Raw genomic sequence first — 11,267 nt, 5'->3', positions numbered from 1 at the left:
TGTGCATCTGTAAGCAAGTGGGAAAACACAACAGACAGCGAACACACTGTAAAGCAACCGAAGAATTGTCCTCTCCAGGAGCAACAGCTGTCACTGCAGAGCCTGAGCGAACACACTATCACATTCGGTTACTGTCGGAATTGAGTGCTGGGTCAGACTCACTCCTTGTCAATGGAGAAGCAGGTAACAGGGCCGTCGGCAGTGCAGGTTGCTGTCCTCAAGACCTCGCTGCAAGACAAAAAGCATTGCCAAAATTCAAGTCTGTGGAAATGCAGTGAATACAGCTGCAGAAAGAGAACCTCATAGAGATATTTTAATTGAATAACATATATTAGCAAATACTAATATGTAGATTAAAAAATATGCAATGTGAAAAAGTACTGCATTATTTTGAGAAAAATAATTCCCAGTGAAATTGCGATGGTGCTGCATGTCCTGCAAATTAGAGGCAGACAACACAAGCTAGATGATATTTGATATTTATTAAAAATCCAATATCCTCCTTGTATAATCAAAACAACCTCTGTTATTCCACCAGAGGATCACACACACACACACACACACACACACACACACACACACACACACACACACACACACACACACAGTGTTTCTGTATGCATGCACCTCTACTGACAGCCACAGCAATAAATTTGCTTCAATGGCTCATTTGCATCTTAGCAGAACTGTGCAATTTAGGGAAAAACGTGATGTTTCCATCACCAGAGAGCATTCGGAGGATAATCTGAAGAATCTGCAAAATAAAAAATGTCACAGCTGACAGCAGCTGAGGAAGGCGCGAGGAGCACATCATGCTGCACGAGGCTCTCGCAAATGTCCTCAGGCATGTGTTGTGTCTCCATGGTTACCGTATGAGGGCCTGTTCCCCGAAATGCTCCCCTTTTCCCATCCTGCGAATCTGCTTCTGATGACCGTTCACGTTCTTAGTCACCAACACCTGAAGGGGAAACACGCACACAGGCAAACAAACGGAAAGAATAAATGTTATGCACACAAGAGAAATATGAGTTTGTGAAATAGGCTGGATAAAAATTCTGGGTGTGACTGGCCAAAGACGCACGTTAAGATATCGTTACCTCTCCTTTGAGGATGATGTAGAATGCGTTTCCTTCTGTTCCCTCTCGAACTATAACATCTTTGTCCTGGTACTTCACCTAGAAGAGACAGAATTAAAAATTATATTAAGAAAAATGTGTACTTTCAGATTCACTCCAAGAGCTAAAAGAAAACATCCTTGTGTTCAGTGTATTTGATTCTGTTGTGTCGTAGCAAAAAAAGACATCGAGGTGCACACCTCCTCCATGGAGTCAATGATTTTGGACAACTGGACATCATTCAGGTCCTTCAGAGTGTGGGCCCTGAAATGGCAAGTGGGAATTTACGAGAAAATTAGAAATAGGGGAAGCGAAAAATACCAAAACTGTTATGATAGAGTTACAAAGAGAATCCGAGGAGTCGGGATGAAAGTTTTATCATGGCTGCAGAGTCTAGAAACTCACGTCTTCAGGAAGCCCATGAGCTGTTCTCGTTTCTTCTTGGACTTGTTGGTCATAATGCTTCTGTAGGTCTGTCGCTCCATGCACCACAGATGCACAGGTGTCTTTGCTGCAATATGAGCGCACAATAATAGAGATAAAAATAAACAAAAATAAAAAGAGTAGTGGACTCAGTTAACTTTGAAGCATATTTTACGATTAAGACATTTGAACTCTTGAATTAATTTAACTACAACTGTAACAAAAACTGATTGAACCTTTAAAATTATTGGGGTTTGGTTTGATTGAAAATTCACAAATACTGTTCAGATGTAATAGATGAAATCTGAAATAAATGACATAAAACCATAGCCAGATGCACTCTATTACCATCGCAGAACTCATATGACAAAGTGAGATAAATGAGAGACAAGCTTGCTGCAGATGGGAGAAAACTGCCTTCCCACGGGTGGATTGCATTGTAAAGGGATGTACTTGAACACTCTGTTTTTTCTACACTGAATCAGGCACCTTTGTTACAAAACTACTGTGACTAAAAAGCTATTATTTTTTTCTGTCACTGTTATGTTAGTTAAGTTATGTTATTGTTTTGGTTTTGTCACATTTTACATTTCATTGTCCGAAAAAGCTGCTAACTTTCATAGCACAAGGCATGTTCATTAGATTAAAATGCGACTCCAAGCGTTTGTGATAAGCAGCAACATCCTCCTTCAAATGTTTTCTGCATCCATTTTGGGGATTTTGGACAACCAGTCCCAAAACCACACTAAACCAGTTTCAATCAGGATACTGTTTGGTTCCTTTCAAAATAAGAGTTTCTATCTTTTTCAGAAGTGTTATTGTTAGTCAGTTTGTTCTCCCCTCAGTGACTATAATGTGTCCAAATACCAAAGCAAACTATGATATTCTCCCCACCATGCTCTAGAGTTAGGTTGACGTTTTGTTGTTAACATGCTGGGCAGTTTTCCTCCAATGCACTGCTATGTATTTCTGTCAAAATGTTCATCCATTATCTCATTTGTAGAACATATGTGGTCATATATTATACATACATACATGTCTCCACATAAATTACATTATACTATATAATACAGTCACTACAACCCTCTGCAAAACCCTCCAGGAGGCATCATTATACAGGCTGACCTTTGACTGTTGCTGTCCTTTTGCAGTTGTAGAGAATCGCCAGCTCTCCAAACACATCACCACTAGTTAGAGTTCGGAGGTCACGGCCAGACTGGCTCACAGAAAGCTCACCAGCTATAAAGAAAGGGCAAAAAAAATTGATATTAAAATTTGCTTATTTGTGAAATGATGCTGTAAGAAGTTAATAACCCAGTTTTAAAAATCTTCCGTATATACATGGAGCAATCGCAGATAAAAAGACAGACATTCATACTAAGGTGTGTGCCTACCTGCCACAATGTACATGCTGTCTCCTTCAGAGCCTTCCTGAATGACTTCATCTCCAGGATTGAAGTGAGATACCTTTAACAGGTCCACCATCATGGCTATTTGCTCATCATCTAACCGGCTCAGGAAGTCATTCTTCTGGATAGCTTTGACAATTAGGCTCGTCTCACTGCCGATAGAAAGTTCAAAGAAGTCATCTACAACATACAAACTGGGTATTATATAAGTTGTTGGAAAGGTGCTGATGCTGACCTGACATTTTTCTTCACCCTCGCCCGTTTAATCTCCAGGTTCTCCGGGATTGGTTCTGAAGCTATGACAGCTGCACGGCTCTTCCTGACCTCAGGTTCAATCTCATTACCGGTCTGAGAGGGAAAGTCTGTAACAGAAACAAATGGATGGTTACAGATCGCCATTAGAAATCGCATCAATCATGTGTGTAAGTAGATAAGTAGATGTGTCCCTGTTCTGTGTTCCTGTGAAGAGCTGCTTACCGAGATCATGATACTGAGTCTGCAGTTGTTGCAGGAGTTTCTCTTTCTCGGTGAGTCGTTTTTCTGTGAATGTGAAGAAAAAAAACACATATTAAATGTGCTAAACACATTAAAAGTGACGATTTCTGTGCTTTGTATATAAAAGATGGATATGGGTCTGAAACATAAGCCAACGTAAATTCTCTCTAATGGCCTGCAGGGATCCACTCCTCTGAATGCAAACGTAATGAATCACCCTAGAATGACCCTAGTTGTCTCTTGATTTATGACTTCACTAAATACCTTAATAGTGAGTTTATTTTATGAATCACTGGTTTCGAGTCTTTGAGTTACATACTGATGTCACTTTTGTCAATTAAGATCACATTTAAAGACAAATAACATAAAGCATACATTGGGCATGGATACATTTATGACTGACAAGTCATAAATGTATGTAATGTCATCCATTCATGAGTATATAATGTCATCCACTTATCAGCCTGATCCATCTCTCATTGTGGTTTAAGCCCATAAACCAATGAGTAACTGCATGGTTTTCTACATGTGTACTCTGTGTTTTATGTACAGTGGGGCCATGCTAATAACTGATCCATGCTAATAACTGATCCATGCTAATAACTAATCTCTGGCCATGATCAGAAAAAAAAAGTCTAAAATTTTAGTTGCATCCCTCCAACATTTTACACTCATCAGTCACATAATTAGGTACATGTTGCTAGTACTGGGTTGGATCAGAGCTGTCTTAATTCTTCATTACATAGATTCATCATGGTGCTGGAAACAATCCTCAGAGACTTTATTCCATATTGACCTGACAGCATCACATGATTTTGTCACATGTCATCCATGGCATGATTTTCCCATTCCATCACACCCCAAAGGTGACCATGCGAGACATTTCAGTACAGTGAAACTCTCATGTTCAAGTAACCAGTTTGAGATGACATGAGCTTTATGACATGCCACATTAGCCACCAGAGGATGGACATGTGGTCATAATAGGATGATAAGATCTAATACTAAGGCACCCAAAGTGTGCCAAGAAAATATCTCCCATGCCATTACACCATTATCACCAGGTCATGGATCCATGGTTTGATGTTGATGTGAAATGTTGACCATCTACCATCCAAAACAAGCAGCACAAGTGGAGACTTATCAGACCAGGGAATCTTCTCTAATCCAGTTTCTGTGAGCACATGAAGTTTCCTGTTCAAACTGCTTCAGCCGTTTGTCTTGACCATGTCTACCTGTCTAAGTTCCACTGATTCCACATCTTAAGTAAAAGTCCTGTGAAGGCCTCATTCTGGTTCTCTAAATTTGAACTCAACCTTCAGAACTTTAAGAGCTCCACCTTTAATTCATGTGTTCGTATATATCCCAATATTCACCTCAATGAACCTGCTATTGCACAATGAAGTCTCTACAATATTTAAAGCTTATATAGTTATTGTTGTACTCACCTAGGTCCTTATTTTGCCTCTGCAGCTCCTTGTTGATCAGACATTGCTTTTCTAGCTGCTGCTTCAGCTCCTCTATTTGCTTCTCCATAGCTACAGAGGGAATAAGATTTTTTTTTAAAGGAAGATTTATGGGAGAATTTCATATAACAGGAAAACGAGAAGTTGTATAAATTATGCACCTGAACACAGACATAAAATGTAGCCCCAGTTGTTGTGATATTTGTGGAAACTCCTACACACAAAGCCATAAAGGGTGATATTTAAACTGTAACTGTGTTGATACCTTTTTCTCAAAGCACTGAACCCTACTTCACTGGCAGCACACAGCAAGAGCCCTGCTGAATAATGCAGACTAATGATGGACAGTCAACGGGGTGCTTTCTGAGTGCTGTCACACCCTGCCAGCATTTGCTGAAGATCTGTTACAGTTTCTGTGACTGATAATGACACAAAACCTGTCAAAGCTGTATAAAAACCCCTTTAAATGATAGATCGCTTTTTCCAGGCTTTGCGTTTATATGCAGATTATTTATATTTGCTGGTTGTGGGTTGTTACACTAATGTGAGACATAAAAAACCCTGTGACTATGCATAAGCAGGTCATATTAACTGACAGATTCATTAGCACTGCTGCATGAGATTAACAATGAAGTTAACCACAAGCCAGATCCAATACCTCTCTTAATCGAGGTGACCTGTTTAAAGAACCTCTGCAAACAAGATTCCTTTTCTGTTTTCTTTTTTTAAACACTCCAATCAATACAAACACACTTGGATATGTGACCATTTTACTAAACACACAGTAAAAACCCTGGAGAGGCTGTTTGCCTGTGTTCACGGCACACATCGTATGACCCCAGGTTACAGCTGCCTCACCCTGAACATTGGACAGGCCTAAGATTAAACTAAACTCATAAAGTCATTTAGTAAAACACCAGCAGAATGTGACAGGGAAATATAAACAGCTCCTGTTCTGCAAGGGAGCATGGGCACTTAAAAAAAGACATGTACAGCGGCCTAAACTAGATATTTTTCCAGGGATTTCAGTACAGAAAGCGACGTGACTGCAGTGCACATAGCTCATAAATGTGTTACAGAAAAGAAAAAGACCTTAATGGTCAGTTTACACAGATCATAAAAATATGTCCCTACATGCTTACTTGAATATCAGATTTGCCTCAGGATGGTTCGTTAAATTGTCACCAAAGCACACACTAAGACAGAGCCGTGCACAAACACAATTTGTAAACTTTCTAGGAACTTGTAGCTGTTGAGACTGATTGAGATGATAACCTTTAGTGCCTGCAGGCTGACACTCAATGGGGGAAATTGCTCAGTTATTCTTCAGCCCTGGGGCAACTGATAGGTAGGTGGCTGTATTTCTGTTTGAATATTTGCTGTTTCATTGGTCCATGTTTGTTATTTTTGTTACAATGGTAAAAAAAAAAAAAAAAAATCAAAAACAAAACAGGTTATTATTTAAATACTGAATGAACTTTAAAAGTGAGCAACATTCATTTAACATGCGTATATTCATATATTCTGTAAATGATCCTGGAGGATCCCAGGAAACATGATATTAAAGCAGACAACGCCAAAAAAAGGAGAGAGAAAAAGAAAGAAAAACAGATATTTGTGTCTGCTTTTCAGCTGCACGCCAGGAACATGATGCCAGCTACCATTATACTGACACAGCCAGCATACAGTCCACTTCATACTGCTTCATTATTAATTCATGGCCATGTGTAACTACAGCTGAATTCTCATAAGATACTCTGTAATAGAAACCTGGAAGGAAGTCATGTGCTTTGTCTTTATTAGGCAGCCTTTTCTCAGATATGACGTTTTGTTAATCGCTGTAGTAAATCAAAAACCAATAAAACTTAAGCTGAACCAATGCTGATCTGTACTTTAAACACAGCGGTAATATATTTAAAGAACCGATAAACGCCTGAAGGTAGCCTGTCTGACCTAATCTACAACTCTGAGACACTATTTGCACGTAATCTGTGGACGAATAGACTGAAGCCACACTCACCTGCAGGCATGGTATGATCAGCAGACAAGGTGATCTAATGTCCTGCCTATGAAGGCCGCATGGATCACAGGAGCCAAATAATCACCTTGAGCTGCTCAACGATATCCACTTTTCCACTGCAGAGAAGTTTTTTGCTTTCTGTGCAGTTTTTCTGACCTGCTTGAACCCCAGATGAGCTACAGACTGGACACACCTGAGCAGACACACCGCATGCAGCCTGCAAACTCTCTATCAATACTCCTTCTACTTTTCCTGCCACTGCATACTTTCTCAGCTTACATTTCCCCGTCTACAGCTTTACTATTTTTACTTCTCTCCAGCTCTCTCTCTCTCTCTCTCTCACTAAATCTTTCCTTCTTTTTCTGTATCTATCAATCTCCACGGCTCTGGTGTTGAATCATTAACCATAACCTGAGGCTCCTCCTTTTCACACCAGGTAGAGGAATACAGGCAGCAGGAGTACGAGAAGGAGAAGAAGAGGAGGAGGAGGGAGGAGGAGGATGAGCTGGAGAGAAAGCTGGGCTGTAAAAATTATGCTCAGTTGAGAAAACACACAGCTAAAGTGTGATGTTGCAGCACGTTATTCATCCCGAAAGAACACATCGGGCAAGTAGAAGAAAAGCGTACCAGGGTGCTTCTTTTATACCTCATTCACATTATTTTGTTACCTTAAAAAAAAACAGGAACTGATTTGTGATTACTGTGACGTTTATTAGCAATAATTGTTTCTCACTGACGCAGATGACAGAGAAGTGAGGAAATTAAAGTGGGAGCACAAGCAAACAAGTCACTGCAAAAGCTGCCACAAAGCTGAAGTAGAAGCATAAAAGCTGCACAGGTCCTCACTCTTCTACCTTCATATTTTTGTCTTTAGAAAGAAAAAATGTGTTCGCAACAAGCACCTTTCTTCCAAATGGCTGCATTCACATAAGAGCTGGGGTAGTGTGGAACTATTTTAGGGTAGATTTTATCTGCCAGATTCGGAAAGTGGCTACTCCTTCAGGTTCCTGTTTTTCCACAGAGTAAATGCCACTGAATGTTTTCTAGGCCACAAATGACTCTAAATGAGGTTAGAGGGTTAGCATTGTGACAAAGGGCGTGGGCCTTTATTGTTCACAGTTAATTATTGATATCTTCCTGGTTAATCTGCGACATTAATGACTCGAGCGCTCAGAGATTAAAGGCCTCGGATTTCAGCGGTGCAAGTGAAGGGTAACTCAGTGACAGGCAGCATATGGGTTATAACATTTTTCCACTACAGGTCAAACCTGGTGATACGTGCTATAACAAAATAAACCTGCTGCGGCTTGCTATCGATCGCAGTGAACGGCCACTTGAAGCTTCCAGACAAACTCAAGATGTAAAAATCACCAGTCGATCTTTATCACCCTTTAATTGTAGTGTAATTACAAGATACACCATCGAACATACAATGCCCAAATATTGCACCATTACATGATATTGCAATAACACCGTGATTGTCTTTACAGCCCATACATAAAGTTTATAAATAAGGCGTGAGTTTTAAAAAAAAAAGATATTAAAAGGCAGGTGAATGTGGTAAACATGCAAATAGCTGATGGATTCGTGACATTCATGAAAAGCCTCTTTTACTTCTGAAAAAGCAAAATTAAATTCTCGTCCACCCTCACGCTGACAATTAAAAGCCACCAATTAGCACCATTATCACCTATTTTCTTCATGCCGATGACTGAAAACACTTCATTTTATAGCCAGCAGTGGCTTCATTTAAAAATGGCATGAATCCTACACTAATACCACCTAGCACAGTAAAGCTACATATTAATCAGTGCACTGTTGGTAATACAAAAACAAAGCTGATGTACTGTCTACTGATAATAAAAATACATTCAGTACATGTACATGCTGATCTGGTCCTTGTGTGATGCTTACGATACTTAATTACACTTTATAGCAGCAGATACTGAAGCACCACACAGGGCGTTAATGGTCTTTACCCAGTGTCGGCTCATTTACCACTGGTGTCGTTTACTGTACAGCATGCAGGGTATAAACACAGGAAAGTTTCATCCTTTAAGGCATGCCCCAAACCCCGAGGAAAACACTTCTTGAAGGCTCAAAACTAAATAAGCATTTGATGCAAAAGGGAATAAAAACATAATTAGCAAGAAGAAAACAACAATAATGCTGTTTTTAATTTTAATAACCAACTCTTCACTTTTTTTAAATAGCAACAAGCAGAGCACTTGAACTCTACAGTGCAGTCTACATACTACAGGTGTGCGGTGCACGGACGGCCTTTGTGACTGAAAGTAGGTAGCAATCAATTGATCAGCAATATTTTCAAATTGACTAAAATGTATTAAATACTTCAAAATAGCTTTACTGATTTTACTTCACTGTCATTTTTTTATTTCTACATGACTTGAACATGAACCTGAGGTCATGAGGTAGATGAGCAGAGTTGCAGCTGCAAATGTTGTATTACTTCAGTGTAAGTCCCTTCATATTGCTCGTTAGTCCTTCATTTGCTCCTCTCTGATACCACAGGCTTGCTTCATTTCCTCCCGGTGTTCAAAGACTGCGTGCACAAACTGGCCAAACAAGCGCTCCATATAGCTCTCGCCTAGAGGAAAAAAACCCTGCAAGAAGGCAATGTGTCCCCCATGGGCCGTCAATACCAGGGCGACGTTAGGAAGATCCTGAACTACGGACACCGGGAAGGCTGTGAGAGCAGGAAAGAAAAAGCCCAAATGAATATAAACAGACAGCAAAGTAGACACAAAGCAGACACGTGAATCGGAAACCTTTTGTAACCCGGAGACTTCAACGTCCATGATTACATATAAAAAAGGAATTGTGCTAAAAAGAATGAGACATTTCTTAATATAATAGAGATAAATTCAATCATCTGTTTTGACGTCGCTTTAGTCCATCTTAAATGAGCTCACACACAAAGATGAAAGTGTTTGAGAGAGTTTTATCTTGCATGTGTGGATGCAGTATTGAACTGTATTCGCTTACATATGTTTTCAGTAGTGTTCCTGAGTCTGTGGCAATGAACCCACTGGCACCTAAGGGCCTTAAGATATCAGCCTTGGTTTTTAGCTTTGTCACTTGCATACAGAGAGTTTGCTTGATTCTCTAAAATTCCAAGATCATTTGCAGCTTTATTTTGAGAAACTTTACTGTCAACTATTTTTTCGTGTAGTCTTTAACAGAGTAGTAAACGCTGCCCCACCTTTACTTCTGAGAAACCTAGACACTCTTGGATGCTCTATTTATACCCAACCGTGTTACTAATGTTCCACCAGGTGTTTTCTTTAGCAGTACACTTTTAATATGATGTCTTGTACAACTTTCAGTAAAGCATTCAATTTTACACAATGTTCCCAACTTGTTTTTTTCGAATAGGACCATAAAATCTGAAAAACGTCACATTTATGAGTAAACCATTACGGCTGTTATTTCCCCTTTGCAGTGCTTATACTGACACACCTCTCCTGTTGTGTACTCACCAGTTTGTGGAGAGAAAGGGTCATCAGCGGCATTGAGACACAGGATGGGTACGGCTGTATTGGGGAGCTTTTTGCCTGGGCTGGCATCGCGGTAATAATCCATACATGAGCTATAACCAAACATCAGAGACGTATAGCGTTCGTCAAACTCACGGATTGACCGAGCCTACAAGGGGGTGTGAAAACAAGATGACGATGAATGGAAAGTCAATTATACATCTAAGAAACTGACAAACTGTGAGTAATATTGTATCATACCTTCAGGACATAGTCAACATCCACCACTTTCTCTAAAATCTTCCTGTGCCTGTGAGAAACAGATTTTGGGGTTTTATTTAACTGGATTTACAACCGCAAAACTGTTAGACAAAATTTATGAACCCAAATGTATCCAACCTGGTGACAGCGCGGTGCAAGCATCTCGTGATGTGCCTGTTGAAGAGCAGCCAGTTGAGTGGTTCCTCCATCGAGTCGGAGGACTTACGTGCATCCCAGGGTACGGAGATGGTGATGCCGGCAACCAATCCTGACTCGGTGTGCTTACGGGCCAGGTAGTTTAACAACACCATGCTGCAGCAGGGTGAAAAGAAACGAATCATGCAATTGTTAAAAATCAATAAATAAAAGAAATGGAGGAAAGACACAGATGGCAAATCTAGGTCCAGAAATGGAGGCCAGCGGAAACACTATGCACCAACTCACCCTCCCAAAGACACACCAGCCCCAAGCACAGGAGCACTGGGGTAGAGCCCTTTGACATGCTGCACCACACACTCAAGATCTGAAGTATTGGCAGCACAGTAGGTGACTGGTGTCTGAAGCAAGCAGAGGGATACAGG

At 40.2% G+C, this 11,267-nt stretch overlaps 1 protein-coding gene across 1 annotated transcript in view; it reads right to left on the bottom strand.

Moving 5' to 3' along the window:
- Positions 1-8,302: 8,302 nt before the first annotated feature.
- Positions 8,303-11,267, bottom strand: part of LOC102215747 (phospholipase ABHD3-like) — a 5,358-nt gene continuing 2,393 nt past the window's right edge. The window contains exons 3-7 of the mRNA XM_005734498.1: positions 11,131-11,249; positions 10,825-10,998; positions 10,687-10,735; positions 10,429-10,594; positions 8,303-9,635 (exon numbers count right to left, since the gene is read on the bottom strand). Coding sequence (XP_005734555.1) covers positions 9,427-9,635; positions 10,429-10,594; positions 10,687-10,735; positions 10,825-10,998; positions 11,131-11,249 — 717 coding nt within the window. The 3' untranslated portion in view covers positions 8,303-9,426. The remainder of the gene's footprint in view (positions 9,636-10,428; positions 10,595-10,686; positions 10,736-10,824; positions 10,999-11,130; positions 11,250-11,267) is intronic.

This window comes from Pundamilia nyererei, unplaced genomic scaffold (genome assembly GCF_000239375.1).
Source record: "Pundamilia nyererei isolate P.nyererei 1_Seehausen unplaced genomic scaffold, PunNye1.0 scaffold00058, whole genome shotgun sequence".
NCBI lineage: Eukaryota > Metazoa > Chordata > Actinopteri > Cichliformes > Cichlidae > Pundamilia > Pundamilia nyererei.
This window is presented reverse-complemented; position numbering and strand designations above follow the sequence as displayed.